The 20,909-nt window shown below is 39.0% G+C and overlaps 2 protein-coding genes across 4 annotated transcripts in view; one reads left to right on the top strand and one right to left on the bottom strand.

Annotated features, from left to right (window-relative positions):
- The window catches only part of adcyap1r1b (adenylate cyclase activating polypeptide 1b (pituitary) receptor type I), a 27,518-nt gene extending 10,088 nt beyond the window's left edge, over positions 1-17,430 (top strand). For 2 of the 3 annotated variants that reach the window (XM_038715042.1, XM_038715041.1), the window contains 13 exons: positions 1,775-1,909; positions 6,144-6,246; positions 8,465-8,578; positions 9,131-9,234; positions 9,348-9,445; positions 9,675-9,807; positions 9,955-10,108; positions 10,239-10,299; positions 10,379-10,448; positions 10,550-10,641; positions 11,305-11,434; positions 11,581-11,622; positions 12,130-17,430. In XM_038715042.1, coding sequence (XP_038570970.1) covers positions 1,775-1,909; positions 6,144-6,246; positions 8,465-8,578; positions 9,131-9,234; positions 9,348-9,445; positions 9,675-9,807; positions 9,955-10,108; positions 10,239-10,299; positions 10,379-10,448; positions 10,550-10,641; positions 11,305-11,434; positions 11,581-11,622; positions 12,130-12,528 — 1,635 coding nt within the window. In that variant the 3' untranslated portion in view covers positions 12,529-17,430. The remainder of the gene's footprint in view (positions 1-1,774; positions 1,910-6,143; positions 6,247-8,464; positions 8,579-9,130; positions 9,235-9,347; positions 9,446-9,674; positions 9,808-9,954; positions 10,109-10,238; positions 10,300-10,378; positions 10,449-10,549; positions 10,642-11,304; positions 11,435-11,580; positions 11,623-12,129) is intronic. The other variant, XM_038715043.1, reaches the window with a different exon arrangement.
- Positions 15,477-20,909, bottom strand: part of ghrhrb (growth hormone releasing hormone receptor b) — a 41,834-nt gene continuing 36,401 nt past the window's right edge. Inside the window, exon 13 of the mRNA XM_038715045.1 lies at positions 15,477-20,909. Coding sequence (XP_038570973.1) covers positions 20,715-20,909 — 195 coding nt within the window. The 3' untranslated portion in view covers positions 15,477-20,714.

Raw genomic sequence — 20,909 nt, 5'->3', positions numbered from 1 at the left:
TTTATCATTTGGGCATTTTGGTTTTTCCTCCTAGTGCAGCATGAGGTTACCATCAAAGTATAAACTCTTTCTGAGGAACTTTAAGTTCCTAAATCATGGAAAGTGCGCCTATTTTATGATTTAGCTTTCTGTTTGTTTTTTTTTCTCCTTCTCTCTTTCTCTAAACACACACACACACACACACACACACACACACACACACACACTGAGACGACTCCCACTGAGATACCATCAGTGTTGTGGTTGCTTTTAACATGTGAGTGTATTTTTCTTCAAATGAATTAAAGACAGTTTGTGCTGGAGCACTCACCATGAAAGCTTTTTTTATGGGAGAGAATCAGTAGCCATTATGGTGGCCTTGGCAAAGCTGCAGACTCCCATTCATGTTATGTCCTGTTTTGTTATTTTCCAGATTTTCTTTCAGCGTGTTTGTGTGTGTCCGTCTTTGATTTACTCTAGCAAAATATGAATGAAGGTACTGTTTGTGTGTGTCTGTAATGCATTAATATTCAGTGTACCAGACTCAAATCAGATGTGCTCGGTTTGCATCTACAAATTAGTGTGTTTCTACTGAAATACATACTGAAATTTGGGTTGATTTAGTTTTCGTGAAGTTGTGATGTTTATTATAATTTACAAACTGAAGAACATTATGAAACCTAAGGGAATCTATTTACAGTAGAGCAGGAGAAGGACCAGAAGGAGGTTCCAGGTCCACGTGGTTCAGTTCAGATCCAAGCTCAGCAGCTCTCTCAGCTGTTGCTCCTGACAACGGCAGCGAGGAGGGGCTTGATGCTGGCAGGGTTTTGGTTGATTAAGAATGCCAAGCTGCCAAGCTCTCCCTGTGGGACGAGGCCCGAGTGCTCGGCCCTGCTACTTGGCTTTACTTGTGCAAACCCGGCGGGCCTGCAGAGTCAGGCTGCGTGCATGAGGACACACAGATACAGGGACATGGGCTCATTGCAGACATGCAACTTGACATGCTTGTCCTCATGTTTGAAAAGACAATCACTTGATAATCTGACAACATCTTTGTAATAGCTGCCTACAGTTGTTTAAATGCAAAGGAAGGTAAAGGTATTAATTAAGTATTTTCTGTGTTTTTAAACTGCATTTCTAAGAAGCACAGTTTTCCTGTAATTTTTATTAATTTGCAAATTATTTATTGAATTTGATCAATTAATAATTTGGTAATTTGGTCCAAACTGTTGGACCAAATTATTGAGTGAGTAACAGTTGAAGATTGTTAAAAACGTGTGGGGAGAAAAATGTTTATTATCACATAAGACAAAGAAAAGCAGCAGATCCTCACATTTAGTAAGCTGGAACCTATGTTTGGTGTTTTTGCTTGAAAATGAATCAGCAGTATTTTCTGTCAGTCAGCTAAATGCTTGTGAAAACGCATCTAGAAAACTTCTTCCAGATAAATATAGAGACTTGCTCTTTATATTGATATCTTCTGATGATAAAGGTTGAACATTTTCACCATCTTATCATGAACAATTGCAACCGCAATAGATTAAGGAGGAAACTAGTTACGTGTTTCACATATTTTCTTTTTGGGGAATTGAATTTAATGGAGATTTTATAAACGGTTTCTAAAATATTTCTGTTGTTTAGATTTAGAGTACTTTGCTTTTTTTGGATTTGCTTTACAGGGATTTACAGTGAAGAGACACTTACGAAAGACACTGTAATGTAATGTACATGTCCTGGTGAGATGTATTGTGTAGACATCCTGTCTCTAAATGTCCCACACTCTTGTGTTTTTCAGATCCCAAAGTGTGCTGACGTCCTGTTGTGTCCATCTGAGCCCAGTATTAGGAGGGAACCCCTGACTATGAAACACAAAATGTCTGCTGCTATCTTCAGCCCGCTGATTCTCGTCCTCGTCCTCCTCTTACCCTTGGTGAGCTGAGTTAAATTGTTTTTCTTTATTCTTTACTTTTCTTATGCATGCAAAGGATAAACTATCAAATCTAGCTTCAGTTTCTGTGTGTATGAGTAAGCAGTAAGCACATGTAAGTGCAGCTAAAATGATCCACGTGAAAACAGACTCAACAGCAATTTGCAAACAGGGTTTGAGGTCTGAAGTTACCTTATCAAGGGTTTAGAATCAGGACATGTCCCTTACAACAGCTCTTTAGTTCTGAACTGAAGAAGCCTCTTATGAGAGGTGAAACGTCTTCAAGTTCCTTCAACCAAGTCCAGTTGCCCTTGATCTAACCCTCCTTGAAGTAATGTGATATTTTATTACTGTTGTTAAATGTGAATCATCACCCCTGAGCTGTGTTGTCTGAGAAAGTGAGGGATGAGGTTTAAAGAAGATGGTGGATGACAACAAGACATTTGAAGGAGGGGAAGGCAGAGAGGGATGTATTTGTGCACAACATACAGTATATTACACTCTTGTTTTGCTGCAGTATGTAGATAAAACAGGGAGCTGAACAGATGGGCATTAAAGTGTGGGAATTAAAATCAAGACTCTATATAGACGAATCTGTGAGAGAGTTATTATTGCTGCAATGACCGAGCGTATTTTTAGATGTTAAGTACAGATGTTCAGGTTAATTGTGGTGAGCAGTGTGTGAATGTGGAACTTTTAAACCAGGGGGATGGAGAGATACAGTAAAAACGGAAACATATGAAAACACATACGCAGAGTTTGCCTATCTGACAAGAGATCAGCAGACTGATCACTCGCCATATGCTGTGTTTAGTCCTGGTCGGCCCTCTGTCAGCATTCCTAATGCCTAATCGGAACATTAGGGTTTAATGGGGGCGAACTTAAAGGAAATAGACGTCACTGATTAAAACCCTGTGCTTTAAAAAAAATAAGTTTTTCCACAAATTGAAGTTTGCTGTCCAACCTTTATGAAATATAAATTTAAAAATAAAAAGTAATAATTGCTGATAAGAAACCTATTATTGTTCTGGTCCTTTGTTACTGACGCCTGGAAAGCTTATGAACAAAAAACTTTGTTAATAAAAATACTGTCTGGGCACCATTACATTTATTTTTTTAAACACACACATTATATATATATATATATACACACACTCACTTTTTATAACAATAATTAATAACTGATAACTGATCAAACAAATTTAAATTAGCAGCCTCACTGAACGCTAAGCATCATAAGCAGCTGCATTAGTTTTAAATATTGTGACACACACACTCAGTCATGTACATCATGCTGGGCAAACACAGTTTGACCTAACTGGATATTGTGACTGAGGGCAGACAGATGTGATATTAGTCACAGGAGGTTACAAAGCAGAAAAAATAAACACAGATGCACAGAAACTTTACACTCTTCAGGACTCACACAGTGTGTTTGGCATTTCCTGCTGCTCCAAACACACATCATTTCTGCAGACCGAGTTCATCTGCACTTAATCGGCATTAAGGATTGATGTTCACTGTCAGCATTCAGTGCCAAATAATGAAGTACAGACTATAAAGCAGGTATAAGTGAGCCCATGTGGTCAGAAGGGGGGATGTGTATCTAAAACATAAAACACTTTGTGGTCCAGGTTTAAATCACATCTCATACTGCATGTGTTGATCTTTTTTGCACCTAAATTATAATGAATCAATGCACTCAACTTTAGTTAGGCCTTAAATCTCAAACACAGAAAGGTAAAAAGCAATGTACCACTCTAATTATATGATCTATCAAAGCACCAACGTTTTTTATTATTTAACCGGTCTGTGACCCGCATGTTTCTTTAGCCTGAAAGCACCTCCACAGGTTTTTCAACTTATTTTACCTGATTAGACCTCTCATTTCTGTGTGGGGGTGTACAGACTTTGAATAATTGACATTTCTGTTGGGTTCGTTGCACCTGGACAATTTATTGGTTTCGTCAGTTTGGTGACCTGATGCAATTTTCAGTATAGCTCCACCCAACTTTAACCTGAGCTGAGGTCTAATCAGGTAGACTAAGTGAAAACACCTGTGTGGTTTTGTCCAAGTGGTTTTACTTTTCTGTTCTTTAATGTACCTAAACCACACTTTAGTTGCATCATGCTGATGTTGTCTAAATAAAATGTAGATTGAAATTTTCACATTCTGGTAAATTCAGGTAAATGTTAGTTTGAGCCTGTTTGTTACTGCAAAATAGTTGCATGTCAGACACATTCAATTGCAGTTTGCTTATAGCTGCAGTAGCAAACCGGCTAGTAGTGAACTTGGTCTATTGCTGCATTCCAGGCAACTCTGAACTGGGAAATCCAACTAGAAAAAGTACCGTGGAACGCCACCTGAAGTTGGAAATATCTACCCCTGACTTCACGTGTAGCAGCTGAATGACGTCACACAACAATGGCAGCTCACATGGAAGAACACATATAACAAACTAAAAGGCAACAAAGTATATTTCCATGTATTTAAATTAAAAGAATTCATGCTATCATAGAGTAAAACCTGTCCTGCATGAAAACTGATGTTTTGCCAATGTTATTAGGTAGCTGATTACAGTAAAGAAGCTCTGAAAGTCATCTTCTCTTCAAAAGAGTTATTCAGTAAAATGTTAAAAACACCAAAACATTTGACAACATTAGGGAGTATAATCTACAACATTTACAGACTTTTGAGGATTACCACTTCAATCCATTGTTTTCATTAAAACGGCCATCATTTTAAAAAACACCAAGGGCAGTGCTGAGGGTGCAACTGGGTGCAGACTTGACAATGAGTTTGTTACGGTCAGCCATGTTTTTCGTTCACTTTCGGCGCCGCTTTCAGGTTGAGAGTCGGATATTTCAACTTGGACATTTCCCAGTTCCGACCGGTCTGGAATGCGACATATCTGCCTTTTGGTGCGGGAGTATTGTACTGTGGGTGTATCTGGGTTGAGCAGTGCTGGTGTTGGAAATGAGGTTGAAGAGAGTGCTTAGACTGAACAAAAACACTGAAGTTGAGGGCTGGAAAACCAAAACACTGGGATGACACTAAAAAATTAGTAGAGGGGGAAGATTGCAGAGACAGGTGATAATTCTCTTTTGGTTTGACCCTTGAGCAAAAGCCCTTTCATTTATACACATGCAGTAGTTATTTGATCTGTTGATGTAAAAATATTAGTCTGAGCTGCTTTAAAGCTGAAGGCTGATGCTACTATTTCATATAATCGATTGTGGAGGTAAAAAACTAATATTTTTTCCTCCATACCCAATAATGTGACAAAAGTAGTTTCTACAAGGTCGAACTAATGTTGAAATAACATCCACATACTCATAACTGTGGTCCAGAGGATGTCATCAATCCAAACACCTGTGCTTTTTCTGCCAGTGGCATGGAACCAGCTGTACCACTGCAGAAATGGCGCTGTTGCTAGAAAGTGCAGCACATAAATCATCCAGCACTTTCATCGATACAGATTTGTGTGTCGACACTTCGTCCGCTCAGTGCCCCCAAATCACTGTGTCTCTATTACTCTGGTAAATCTTCAGTGCATGAATCCCAAGCGAGAGCTGTTGACGTCAGCGGATAAATGCTCAACTGCTCCTCCGCTACATCTCATCAAGCTGTGACGTGGCATCTCCCGGACTGACGCCAACAGAGACACAAAGTCATCGTCTCACCAGACACCCACCTCTAACCCCCTCTCTCAGTCACCGTGTCAGGCCAGCATTATGCAGCTGTCACAGGGGCTATGAAGGCGGCGTCTCCGGATGTAACCTCCATGTCTGGAGTCGCAGCTCTGGGACTCAGGCTGCCGCTGTGATCTCTGGCTTCGATTGTGTGTACAAGTTTAAACAATCTTCTCTGTGTGTCGGCTTGTAACAGATGGGAGTACCGCCTGGCACGGTCCAGTGTGAAAAGTGCACGTCTGAAAGCCTTTCCTGCCTTGTTTTCATTAGAATAATGCCCCTCCTCTGGGTCAGTTAGCATGGGGAGAGTGCCAGCAGCTCTGAAATGGTTTGTTTAATTGGTTGAGTGTTTAAACAGATCCCAGAGCTAAGACCTCTCCCACACTGTGGTATGAACCGCATTGTGAAGCTAATAAAGCGGCCTCTTCCATTTTACCTTTGGGTTGTTCCTCTTTGCTCTGATGTAATCTTCAGCCACTTGACTCTCTTTTTCTCTCTGTGGTGTGCGTATTTCTGTGTGTATGTTCATGCTTTTTTTTTTCAGGTTTGGAGCCAACAGGTGCCTCCTAACTGTGTGATCAAGAGGGAGCAGGAGAAATGCATGGAAATGATGGCCTTGGATGATCCTGGGAACGATCCAGAATTTGGTAGGTTTCTGTCAGTGTGTGTTTGTTTAGCCTTTAATCCCTTCCCCTCATGTTAACCACTATTTTGTTGCCTAATTAATATAAAGAAAAGAATAAACATAGAGATTAATAACAAGAATAATTCCAGGGGCTCCATACTAATGAGCAGGAGATCATTCTACAAATTGTACTTGACTCTGACCTGCTTGTCTGTAAATACATTAGAAAGGCTTCACAGTTTCCCTGTGTGTATTTTTGCTTGATTTGTAGCACAGGAAGCTAAAGCAGGGCCAACAGAGTAATTCAGCTAAGCACATTAATAATTTTGTTTCACTCTGTGGCTCTATCTCCAGAGTCAGGGAGGGGCCGAGCCTCCCATGAGATGGCAGCATCTCGTGCTGATGAACTGACAAATTACAGTTGATCAGGGAGACAGTGAGCGACAGGCGTCTCTCTGGCTTATTATTTGATGAATGAAGGGAAGTTCAGACTGAGAAAGAGGCCGCTTTGTGCCAATTCTCCTTGTTAACCTTGTTCATGAGTCTCTTTTGCTTTGGAGTTGTCTTCCAAAAGCAGAGCTCAGGCATGCAAACTCCTCACCTTTTGGGGGGCGCTGGTCATTAATAAAGTCAGCATTTTGGCCTACCAGTTAGTCCTCAGTCTGACAGCTGAACACGTGAGGATGGTAAAAGACAAACGAGCTGTACGTCGGGAAACAAGCCCAGAAGTAAGCTATCTTACAATTCTGTCCTGTCAGATACAGTGATGTTGCCAAGTTTATAACTTTGCTTGCTGTTATTCACCAGTAATGTTAGCTAAGCTGTTCAGAGCAGCGGCAACAACCTGGATGTAATGTAGTTTAACGTCAACAGGATAAAACAGTGTTATTTACCCTGGGCACATGTCCCCATCACTTTTTGAAAGCGTTTGTTATAAATGCTTTGAAAAATAGCTTGCAACATGAAACGGCAACGAACCAAAGAAAGCGCTTTGAGAAAGGTTCATTTGCATTTTTAAATAAGATAAAACAAGCTACTGATTATAAAATGACTCCAAAACGTACAGCACCCGTCAGTAACTTTAACAACTTCTTGTCACAGTTTCTATTCGGCCAAGTTTTCCGTTCTCTCTCTGTGAACATGACAAAAGAGGAGGGAAGACTAAATAATGCCTGCATGTCTGCTAATTCATCAGGGATGACATTACATGAGAAAAGTTGATCTACAGGAGAAAAATATGTGAAAGCAACACAGAATGAGAGCTGCAATGCATTATATTCTGTAATACTTCACTTTACATAAATAAAACATTTTCATCATAAATTGATGTTAGAAAGGCTGAACAGGAAATGTTCTCTTATTGACTGCTATGATTTGATTGTGTTTATCTTTCTGTGAAGGCTCTTTGTACTTTGTTTGATAAGTGCTCTACACTTTTTTTTATTATTATTTTGTTACATGCAGATTTATTGGAATTTTTCCAGTCTCAAAGAGTTCAAAAGTGAAAAGGGTGTCATACAAATGTGATATAAATGGGATTTATCCCATAAATGCTTGCCAATACGTTTACCTTAAGACAATCTGCATTTTCTTCTACATCTCTGTTGCCATCCAGCAGCATTGAAGGATGGCTGATTACACAATGATATTAATATAATGTGTTTAAATGAGGATTGATTATATTCATATCGACTTGATGTCAAGTACAGTAGCTTGTAAGGTTGTATATCTGCACAGCAAACTAGCACGGTCTTTTCAAAGATGTTATTTGTGTTGTTGTTACATATACTACTTAGGTTGCTTTATTGGAATATTAGCTGCAAAAAAGAGTTAACTAAGGCAATAACTAGACTTGGAAATTTTTTCATCTTCTTTTAGCTTTTTTATTGCTGCAAGCACCATCAATGCAAACCCAGACGATTGTTCCCAATTTCTAATTAGGCCTATATGCAGCCATTTTTTCAGTTAACCTCCATGATTGTGTCCCACCGATTTATAAATTCGTGTTTCATCTACAAAAAGTAGATTACAATAACCAATCATCAAACATAAAATGCCCAATATTATCTTGCTTTTCTCTGTTGTTTGTACTGCATGGGAGCTGACATTACACCTACCAAATGGGAATTTGAAGGATCTGTGATTGTGAAATTTTTCTTTTCTGAAAATGAATAAATGGCTCATTGACTTTTTTTTTTAGAATGTAACACTTACGTGGTGTCTACCTGTTGTGTCCTCAGGTTGTCCGTGGATGTGGGACAATCTGACATGTTGGCAGCCTGCCAGGATTGGTGAGGTGGTCGAAGTCATCTGTCCTGAACTCTTCTCTCAATTCATGAGTGAAGAAGACTACGGTCAGTTACTAACGACTTTCCTTACACGATTACCATCACCGGCTAATTCTGTTGATTTAATTGGGCTTTTTGAGGCTGCCTGTTTACATATCTTGTTGCAGTGTGGAGACTGTGTGATCCCATTTCAGTGAATTGCAGTGTTGAAATTGATGAGCGTGCACTCTTGTGCACATTATGAGTTGATACCTATGCAAGTCCCAACTTTTTGGGGAAGTAACAATTTTCTTTTTTAGTAAGGATATTTTTGGAAAGTTGGATAATCCCCAACTTTAGGGCTGAGGGTTAGAATTAAGTTCTGGCTAAGGTCATGGCTTCAGGCTGTTTGATGTATTATGAATCATACAGTGTGTGAGAAATCCATTCTCTGTGTTGCATTGTACATGTCAAATTAAGGGCTTCCAACTGTATTATTGATTTTTAGAATAAAATTGCAAAAAATGTTGAAGATATGCATGATATTGGAGGTGGTAACTACCTTAGCTCCAGCTCTCATTACACTCTAGAAATAAGTCTGTGTTTGCCATAATCAAATAAAGTGCCCCGTGTCCACAGAGGTGGGAAAGGTGAGTCGTAACTGCACTGAGTTTGGCTGGTCGGAGACGTTCCCTCATTACATTGACGCCTGCCTGTATGAGGAAGGAAACAGCAGCCATACGGTTAGTGTATTACTGCGTCTGCAGCTGTGTTAGATTCAAGGTTTCAATTAGACATTTCATATGAAAAACACTCTGTTTGTTTAGTGCTTGTTGTGCTTGTGTTTCCGTTCCAGGATATGTACTTTGTGTCAGTGAAGGCTCTGTACACTGTGGGCTACAGCACCTCTTTGGTCTCCCTCACCATGGCCATGGTCATCCTGTGCAGGTTCAGGTACGACTACAACTGCTACTACAGTTCTACTACCACTACTGCTTTTACTACAATTATTATCTCTTCTCCCACTACTGCTGCCGCTATATAATTGCATCTACTACTGCATGAACAGCAGTAAAAAGCGGTATTGGTGTTTATAAATGAATAGCAATAGTAAAAACATGTCAGTATATTGTAGTGTAGTGTTTTTCATTAATGAAACAGTATGTCTGTTTCATCTACACAGGAAGCTGCACTGTACCAGAAACTTCATCCATATGAACCTATTTGTGTCGTTCATCTTGAGAGCTATTTCAGTCTTCATCAAAGACGGCGTGCTGTATGCCAAAGAGGACAGCGAGCACTGCTTCATGCACACTGTGAGTAGCACAAACACGCCCTCACACATGCCCACAATGCTCTCTCTTCTCATGTTAACAGGCAGAAGGTGATTTGTTCAAACATTTACTACGATTTTAACAACTGTGACATTTGTCCTTGTTTCTTTGTCCCTTCTTACCTTGAAGCTGGAGTGTCGAGCAGTGATGATATTCTTCCACTACTGCGTCCTTTCTAACTACTTCTGGCTCTTCATCGAGGGCCTGTACCTGTTTACTTTACTGGTGGAGACCTTCTTCCCTGAAAAGAGATACTTCTACTGGTACATCATCATCGGTTGGGGTGAGACAGATACCACATCACACACTAGATTTCTTATCTGATCAAATGGGTATAATTCCCAGTGGAGGCATCATTTAAATAATTTTTGCATCATGTTTTTTTATGTGTGTGTAATTTATTGTTGCAACAGGAGCCCCCACAGTGTGTGTGACCATCTGGGCAGTGCTGAAGCTACACTTTGATAATATAGGGTAGGTTATGAACAACAGAGTTTAGTCTCATGTTGAAGCCTGTCAGATCATGCGCTGAACATGTTTTATGTTCTCTAAGGTGTTGGGACATGAATGACAATGCTGCCATCTGGTGGGTGATAAAGGGACCTGTGCTGGCTTCAATTATGGTATGTCATCACTTTGAATAATGAGAAAACAAAAACAAACCTTCCATTACCATAGAAATGTTTATTTGTTGTTTTCTCATATTAATTTTTTTTTTGTACAGATCAACTTCGTGCTCTTCATTGGCATCATCGTCATCCTTGTCCAGAAGTTACAGTCCCCAGATATCGGTGGAAATGAATCCAGCATTTACCTGTGAGTAATTTAACATTTGCTTTGACATTTTCTGCTCGACTATAAAGTGATTTTGTTCATTACATTAATCATTTCAAGATGACTCTTGAGATGTTGCTGTAAAGATCAGATGTTGTGAGGTCACTGTCCTGTATGAGCACATATAAACACTGTCTGTATTTATGTAATCTGTGTTTTGAGTTCATTTTAGTTTTCTACATCTCTGCAATTAAACGACATAACATTTTTTCACGCATTCAGGCAGCCTCATAGGGCAAATTTATGAGTGTAGATTATACTGATAATGAAATCTCACAAGGATCATGAACAGCTGACAGTCTTCAGGCTGAAATGAGTGATTTACAACAGGCTTGTCCAGTTGAGGGTTTGGTGAATCTGACTTGGATCAGAAGTAATGAGATTACAGTACCCTCATCACTGAAGTACAATAAACCTCAGAGACTGTGTATAAATTCTTTAAACAATGATTATCATACAGTTAAGGACTAGGGATGTAATTATTCCGCGTCCCTCTGTTGAAAAAACACGTAAAAAGTGTCAAATACCAGACAGAGGATGGGGCCAGTTATCATGCATACTGTACATGCGTGTGTGAGCTAATTATAATGAGGACACACATACTGTAGTCTAGCCCTCTCATCATAATGTTGTGTTATTGTGCAGGAGGTTGGCCCGCTCCACTCTGCTACTGATTCCTCTGTTTGGGATCCATTACACTGTGTTTGCCTTCTCCCCTGAGAACGTCAGCAAGAGAGAGCGTCTGGTGTTTGAGCTCGGCCTCGGATCCTTCCAGGTGACTGTTTCTCCATCACGGCTTGGATTTAGAAAAGGACAATCTGTGTACAGATTGTGGAAAGTTAAAGTTATGGTGCATGCTTGAGCATTTGTTTCAGTCAGTGTGTTTTTTGTCTCTTGCTTTCATCCTCCGTGTCTCTTCAGGGTTTTGTGGTGGCCGTCCTCTACTGCTTCCTGAATGGAGAGGTAAACCTCCTTTAATACTGTTACTGACTAAGTACTGATCAGGAATAGATGAGGTTTGAAATGCAAATAATCTGAGTTATGTTATGAATGAGGCTCACACTTTTTTATTTTAAAACAAAAACATCTGGAATTGTCTTTGTGATTATGAAAAAAACTGGAAATCCAGGACGTTTTTTTGTAGAAATGTGATGTGACACTTTAACTGTTCTTTATCTGGCACATAATTAGTAGCTTATTCATTTTTTCACTCTCTGTTATATGGACTATTTTCTTAGCGTAGCTTCTTTATGAAGCAGGAATTGATTTTGGATGTGTGGGGGCATAAATTCCAGCAAAAATTTGGTTTAAAGAACTTGTTACTTTTAAGACAATTGTATTTTTCAATGAAAACCAGTAAAAATCTAAAACACTGAGCCTGACAAACAGCACAGACAGAGCTAGAGTGAGACTGAGTGACAGTGAGCTTGTCTCTTTCCAGCGAGGTCCATTAATAATGACCTTGTGAAGTATATCCCTCAAGGTGCAATCGGAGATCAAGAGGAAATGGCGCAGCTGGACGGTGAACAGGTACTTTGCTGTGGACCTGAAGCACCGGCATCCTTCACTGGCGAGCAGTGGGGTGAACGGGGGCACGCAGCTGTCCATCCTCAGCAAGAGCAGCTCACAGATCCGCATGTCCAGCCTGCAGGCCGAGACCCCGGCCACCTGAGCGGCACAGACGGGGACGCCATGTCCGGCAACGACGCCGCCTCCGGACCTGACACCTCCAACCTTGCCACATCTACCCTCGTCCCGATGACCAGCTTCACCAACCCGTTCCTCAACCCATACCCCAACCCATACCCAGACGAAACCATGATGGAAACCCAACTCAACTCCAGCGACCCAGAACAGCCTCTAGTCTGACCTGCTTCAACCCTAAACATGACCGAACCTGAAAGTCAGGTGCCACATAATGAATCTCTTCATGTCCCGACCTCTGACCTGGTTCGGATGCAGCCGAAGTGAAAAACACACTTAGTCGTCCGGTATAGGCTAAGCCTTTAAATTTCAAAGGGCATGATTAGGACTTCTAGTTTATATTCAGTGTCTTGCTGGGCTGTAACATGAAGAAAAAAGCATGGTTATGTCTCTGTATATATTCTATCAGTGTTCAAAGTTGTCTGGTGCTACAGTTTCCGCTGCTGTATAGCACAGTGGGACCAGTTTATTACTGCAGCTCTACAGTATGTGCCCTCTCACAGTGATCATTCCAGTCTGTCTGAGGAAGTTTTCACACTTGTCCTTAAGTTTAATCCTCAAAATGTATTTTAGACTATAACTACAGTCTGTATTCCAATTAAAATAGACGTCTCAGTTGCCTTGCCATTTGAAATAGTTTACTTAAAGACAGACAACACATGGCAATGTAAATAACATGATTTTACACATGAAGATAAGTTAAATTGTCACGTTGAGTACTTATCAGCCTGTGTGGATCTCAAGGACCTGAAAAATAATCCTAGTGATGTCTTCAGGGTTATTTCAGCTTGGAAACCTGTTATATAAACTATGGGCATGGCATTTGGAAGATGTGGGTATTTACTAAGCGAGGAGGATCCATTAAATGGTTATTGTTTGCTGCATTGTGGGAAATGTGTTGTTGGAACTTACCCCAAACTCTGGACTCAAATTCATATCTCGGCCTCTGCCGCTTCGATTCTTACTCTCCCTAATGTACAGAATGACTATTTTTGTTAAATATTTTGATGTTACTGATTAAGCAAATGGTCATCTGAAACATTATGGCTGATGTCAGCGGAGTCTTACCGAGACTTATTGAACGTGTTCCTTGCTGAGGAAAACATCCAACCACATTAACAACTAAACTGTGACTGTGTACTGGCACAATCCTTCGATTCCTGTGTAAACAGTGACGGATAAAACAAAACAATTTAATGGGTGATGAAGACAACCAGACTGAGGAATGTTGAGGAGAAATTTCTTCTGGATCTAACAAGTGAAAAAGCAGTATTGACGAGAAGGACATATTTTCTACGGTTATGTGAAATGCCAAAAAAACAGAGTTTAAAACCCCTCCAGGGTTAAATGGGGATGGTTGGGGAGGTTTGCCAACTACGACCACAAACACAAACCTCTCTATAAATCTCAGCCCTGAAAACTAGACGTCTGAGAAAAAGACACCTTTGGAGGTCAGCGCGTCTGTAGTTTTAAACAGCCGTTAGTACAGAAAATGTCAATGAAAATGAACTTGTGACTGAAGCATCATGAGTTCAACTGCATGCATGAAATTGCATTTATTGTCTGTGGGTTTTTTTTTTTTTGCTGTTGTTGTGTGAGAATTCAGTGTTTAATTGGATGTTTAAATTTCTTAACAGTTACTTTTTCTTCATGAACTTTCAGTGCTGGGCTGTTGTGGAGGCGATGCTCTAGTAATACTGATTCTCTTGTCACAGAGCCTCTTCAACAGCCTCCTGCAGGAAGTTTCAACATTGTACTGGTCGAAGTGAAGGTGGTAACACCAATTACCATCTGAAAAATGTTGATTAATGAGGGTTTCATTTCAGACAAATCCCTCATGCTATCTTGCAGTATCTCTGTCTTGCTGCAGTTATTGTCTCTTGTGGCATTTTCTCTCTTAATGCTTGAAAACAAGCACATTGAGATGGATGTTATTTTCGCAGAGGAACTTTTAACTCGGGGGGTAATTCTCTCATTCCAAAGACGAATTAATCGACTCCTCACTGAGTTTTTGCACGGCCGTATCTGTTTGCAGAGGCTGAGATAGCTTTGCGACTGATGCAGATTTCACCTTTGGTCTGACTCGACTATCCTCTGAATCCCAATGCTCGACTCTTCTTCTTTGTGTCTCCAAAAGTGCCTTTAAGCACAAAACAAGTATTTTGACTTCGGTTGATGATTTAAAACAAAGAGGAGATTTGTCTGTTAATTTCAAAACGAAACTGCAAAGTAAAGAAAAGGGTTGAACAAAGTGCTTTTATGATGCTTAAGACTAAATCAGTATTTTAAACCTGGAGGCCTTCAAAGTACTTTAACTCGTCTTTGCTCAAGATGAGCAGAACATACGACAGATTAGTGTTTTGAATTAAGCAGTGCTTCTGTATACTAACTCAGTGAGTCAATGTACAGCACACTATATCACCTGCACACAAGAATAAATATGTTATAGTTTTCTTATTTTACCAACACAACCGTTTTATTTTTCTCTACAGCAGAAAAATACAAGATTACTGGATTGTATAAGGCCTCACGTACCTGACCCACAACAGACTTTTCTTTATGATATTCAATAAAATATGAGACACTTTCTATTGTCCAAGGGGCAAAATTTCTATTAAATAGGGTTGAATTTCCCATTTCTGCAATGACTGAAATCTGGAAGTGTCTTTAAAGACAAACTCCAAAACAACAACGCACATATTTGCTGTTTAATTTCTGAATACACATTATTTATGACAATATAATAATAGAAAAGTACATCTGCTCAGTTCAGTGTTCTACTGTGTATGTATATATATATATATATATATATATGAGTTTTTCTCCTCATTAGCTGTTTGAAGACACACAATAAACACAGTTTTGGTAATTTGCAGGGAAAAGACGTCAGGTACGGAGTTCTGAAACAGACGAAATATTGTTAAATAGTAATTATTGTTTAAAGATAAATGGTGGTAAAGTAAAAGCATGAAACTTCATCTTTCATTTCACACCCGAGTAAAATTCATAGCAGTATATTTTATTTTAATTATATTTTTGACTTGTCTGATAACCTTTTTAAACCATTTTGACTGTTTCAGGGCTCCATAGTCCAGACCTGGATTATAAAATTGTTCAAATTATTTTTTTTAAAACACCACATTCCCAGAAACAATAAGAAAAGGCCTCTGTGTCCTCTGTGCATGTAGGTAAAAAACAAAAATTTTGTTGCTTAATTAGGTTGATAAGTAAACGTTTTTAGAAGTCAATTGAGAATTCAACACAAGTTACATTAAAAGTTGTTCTGTATCTGATATTTATCAGTAAGTAGAGGTCACCCAGTTGCTATTGAATTGAAGATTGCAAATTTCTGAGAACTTAAAGAACTTCTTGTCCATGTTAATCTCATTTTAATATTTTTTTTGTCAACAGTAATTTTATAGACTGTATTTAACTTTGTATCAGGTTCTAATTAGACAATAAAATTTAGTAACTGAAGAAAATTAATTAATTTAAAATGTAGTAAGTCAAACAGTAAAGAGAGCCTGCAGCGTCCTCAATGGTGGGCCCTAAATCTAGGTTACTGGACTGGAACTGGGCTAAATTAGTTTCTTACATCTAGATGACAAATAACCTTTGTTTCAACATCATTTCAGTCAACTTTATTTCAATGTCCATCAGACTTTTACTGGACACTTAGTTACTAAAATTACATAGAAACATTTGTCCAGTTTTACTCAAAATGTCATCTCTTGCAAATTACCAAATTTATTATTTCTGGGTGGACTCGGTGCGAACCAGGCAAAGGCAAAGAGAGAACAGAAGGGCTGACCAGAAACTGTATTGTCCTGTTGCTCTACGGTGTATGTTTCAGTGCGACCTGAAATAATAACAGTGCAGATCCAACAGCAGCCAGAAGAGGGGCCTGTTTCTTCTTCTGATGTTGGGGGGAAAGGGCTGGAAAATCACCACCTCTGCTCTGGTTCAGCTGAATGTTCAGTCCAGTTCATTAAAGACATTATGACAATCTCACCAGGTCTTGTATTTAAAACTTATTTCCTTTAGTGTTAATATGGGAGTTGGAGCCTTATATTGCCAGTACTATGTTGATGTCAGACAAAGATGTTGCTATTATTACAAGAATACTTTTTCGTTTGAACCTGTTGTTTTGAGAGTATGAAGTACTGTAGTTAGATGAAGTGTTTGAAAGGTCTGTAGCCAGCCTGTGTGACTAAGTAAACTGCAGTTTAAATGTGTGAGACAGAAACAAGCTGCCAACATTGTACCTTGTAAATGGAGTTTTCTGTGGTTAAAAGTGAATAGCTGTCATTATTTTTAAAAATTGCGCAGTGATTGTTCTCATATTTTTATTTTAATGGTGATCGTGTTTGCTAAAAGTATAAAGCCTCCTGTAATGCCTCTGTACTCTCTAATAGGCTGATGCATGCGTGTTAAATCATTTTGATCTCATTTGACCAGCAGATGTAATCACAAGGGAGGGTCGAGCTTTCAGGCCATTAAGGGAATCTGAACTGTGTCCTTGTTTTCGAATCCGCTGTGATGAGTGGATGAGGCAATTAATAAGCTGGAACATGGATATTGGATTTCAACTGTGAACGATTTATCGAATTGTAGCTCTAGTGCCATCAGGACCCATCGAATACTTTTCCTTTGAATGTTAATATTTACAGACATGAGGAGAAGTAAAGTGCCATAAAAACTGCTGTACTCTTTTCTTTTCTTATTGTTTTTTACTGCATAGCATGACAAGAAAATTGGATTTAAATGTGTTTCTTTGTAGCTTTTTGATGGTGGTTGTTTTTTTATTGAATTGCGTCATTGTCCCAATTGCCTGTTTAAATCAGTTAAGAGGTAAAAATGGGGTTATGCAGTTTGTGTACTGATGGCTGAATGTAAAAGTAACTTAAGCTGTGAGCCTGCTTCTGTCTGCTCATGAGCTCTTCTTTTTTCATTCCACCTCTTTCACTGCACAGTGCACCGTTTTATCTTGTTTCGGTGTACACATTAGAAGGGTTTTTTGTACATTTGGAAGCATCGACAATAAATGTTTTTAACTTGTTGGCTCAATGTTGTGTGTCATAAATATTCAGAAGTCTTCTGGTTTAAAGGGTAAGGCTGGTGTTTTTTTTTATTGTGAATAAATTCTACGTATTAATCTCTTTATACTTCCCAATTTTCCTACACTATTGCATTTGTTACTATTCCTAAGATTTAATTTCCTTATTATTTTTTTAAAGGCTCAGGAATTTCTGGAAACAGCTGGTCTGGTAATCTACATTTGGTGCCCTAGTGAGTATTTTGGGGCTTGTATGTTTTGGACAGAAAATTTATAAAATGTTTATTAATCCACCTCTGAAAATAGTAGCAACAACTGCACTATTTATTCATGTTTGAGTAACATTCATTAAAAATTACATTGGCCAGTAAATTATAGAGCATTTTTTTTTAAATAACTTTGTTTGTTAATAATTTTTAGACATTTCTTTAGTTGGAACCAATGGTTTAGGGCCTGACTGCCACAGACAGGGTAGGGTAATCACAAAGTATGGTGAAATAGACTAACAACCTTTTAATTTAGGTCTTGTAATGGTATTGTTGACAATAACAGACGATCACTCGCCTAATCCTGTAATGTTCACCCACCAGCCCAAATAAGAAAACACCTTATGAGAAACTTGCATTTGTGTAGTAAACCGGAACCGCTAAAAGAAACATTACTTTTTCAAGTCAGAAAAGAGAAATAACATTTACATGGATATAATACAAAAAGCAAAAGTCCAGACACAACATGACAAGCTTTCCTTCAAAAACATCACATCAGAGCATGCTCAGTTAAGAACGTCCTTCACTTCTCTGCTGCACAATGTGAAATTTGATGAAAGCTTTCTTTTTGTCATTTAAGCACAGTCCATCTTAAACCGGACACAACACAAAAGCATATCTGTTATGCTGCACAACAAAGACTCAAGTACGTGGTATAGTATCACAATCTTAAATATTTGATTTTGTTACACAAATTCAAAATCCACTGTATGTCAATCCACCTGAACTGCAGAGAAAAAGCAAAACAACAGTTTTACTTTATGGTAAAGGCACTGTAGTGGTCAGTAGCTGAGTAATTTATATTTTCTTCCATGAATGATACATACAGTATCTACATGTACATACTGTATGTATTTATACTGTACTGAACATACTTGTTAAGCAAGGCAGGAATTTCCCAGGGGCCATGCCGTTACGCCCCTCTGTGGCCACAGTTTTTGAGATTCTGTATTCTTATTGGGCAACATCAAGTAAAACACTGCGCACATAGCCAGTGGCGGGGTCGATTTTGAGCCTGGTATGAGTCACATTAAAGCTGTGATTGAGTGGACTACTGAGAAGACAAGGTCGACTACGCGGAGGTAAGAAAGTGTGATAAACTAGAGAAAACGTACGACAAGAATCCATAGTTGAATTGGCCTTCGGGGGCACCGTGAGAAATCACTTCGCGGGCCCCTTGAGCAGCCCACTATACAAAAGCTAAAGTGAGAGAGATGTTTTGTTGGCCCACTTTGACAAAGCACCAACCCACATCCGCCTCCTCAAAACCAGTTCAGTCAAGGCTTTGCAGCGAAAGCCACAAGACAGAAGACGATAGGGATAAGTTCCTCCTAAAAAGTTAAATGTATCATTTCTGTAGATGTGTTTTATGGCCTCGCTGCTCTGGCATTTGGCCTTTGTGCTCTCAAAAAATCACCAAAGGTCAAGTGGCATTGCCCCTTCAAATGATGAATTTCCAGGCATGCTGTTAACTGCCTACCAAGTAGAAACACAGAAATACATAGAAACACAAACACTGAGCCATCAACTTTAAACAGCTCATCTAGTCTCCCAAAATTATTTCTCAGAGGAAACTCTGGATTAGCATTAGCACAGCAATCATTAACTGGGCATCAATAAACTTGTGCTAACAAATATGGAAATGTACAGTATGATTTTCTCCACATTTTGCAATATTATAGCAAAAAAAGAATAAAACATACATGTATGATACAAGAAATATGTTAAATATAAATACCAAATTCAACAATCTATTTGAAAATAAGTTGTATTTTTTATGATTTTTTTGTACTGACATAAAATACATGTAAACTCTAGTTCAACTCTATGTACATTCACACAAAGACATTAAAACAATTATCTGACAATTTAATATCTTTTACAGTCTAGTGCTCCAGATGTGCGCTAGTGCACTGTGCAACATGTTGCATGCAGAGCCACTGATGGTTGCATGGGCTTGTTCCATAAATCTAAGAACGTTTTTGTTGATTTTTTATAGGAATTCTCTCTTCTGTAACATGATTATGCTGTACCACCCAACGTTCAAGAGATCAGTGGAGCTGAATCAGTGAAAGCAAGAATAACACTAACATCACAGCGAGAAGCATCCAGACTAAAGAATGGCACAAATCCTTAAGGTAAAACTATTTAAAGAAATGAATGTAGATCTGCAAAATTAAGGAGCAGCAATGTGCATGTGTCGTGATTAATGTTTTTTCCTGGGTCAAAATATTGTGAGGATGTTACACGTGTCCTTTTAGGGCCTGTGGTGTAAACTGGTCAAGCTGGAAGATAATCAGCTGTAAACTCACTAGAGTGATTTTGTACTGAATGCTCATAAAGAACATCACATGCTTGAAAATTAGAACAAGTGGCACAAGGGTAGGAGAAGATATTTAAGACTGGTCTAAAATATTGTTAGGACAGTCTTCCGGTTGTTAAAAAAATCTATTTTATTTGTTTAATTTTTTTAAAGCTTGAAAAAGTTGAGAGTCTCCATTAAGCTCAGGTGCAAGACATTTCTGACTGTCCTTATGGATGGCTTAGCGTGTGTAAAGGCGATAAAAAACACAAACTCAACATTTTACCACGAAACAAAGCAGTTGAGACTTGCACCAGAAGTGCCACAAGAAACTAATCATAATTCTTACTTATTTTATAACACAACTGATTTAGTTTGATGTTGGGATATTGGTGCGTAAGTAAGATGTGGAGGAGGGCCCCCAATAGCAACCTATGATAAACATAAAAGGCAATAGAAGATGTGACTGCTCTGTAATAAAGCCTGTAAGGTGAAAAATGGGGTAAAGTTTAACATGAAAGATGTGTGGGATATGTGAATAAAAAAGCTAGACTTAAGGTAACACGTGTACATTTGGCAGCCCATGTGGGAATCTGTAAATAATTCGTACTGCATGAAGTTAAGGTACCTTAAACATTCAACAATCAGGCTCTGAGATTTAGTCACTTGCTTAGAACATCGTCCAAATACCAAGCAGGACGTGAAGACCAGCGCTGTTGAATATTCCTCAGACGGTGGAGACGTTGCTGGATGTCAGCCTGTGTGTTTCTAAGGCCGGCTGATCTTTAGGGCTGGATTTGTCCAGGACGGATATCTGAGTGACCGTGCTGCTGTCGGTGAACAACGTACGCCGTCGTTTACTGTAGCTCAGGTAACTCTGAGTCTGCCACTTCCAAAACCTCTTCTTCAGTTCTGCCTGCAC

This window comes from Micropterus salmoides, unplaced genomic scaffold, assembly GCF_014851395.1.
Source record: "Micropterus salmoides isolate LMB-PRFRI ecotype aquatic unplaced genomic scaffold, ASM1485139v1 Ms_hic_scaffold_13, whole genome shotgun sequence".
Classification (NCBI taxonomy): Eukaryota; Metazoa; Chordata; class Actinopteri; order Centrarchiformes; family Centrarchidae; genus Micropterus; species Micropterus salmoides.
The sequence above is the reverse complement of the archived record's forward strand: the minus strand, read 5'-3'. Positions and strand labels throughout refer to the sequence as shown.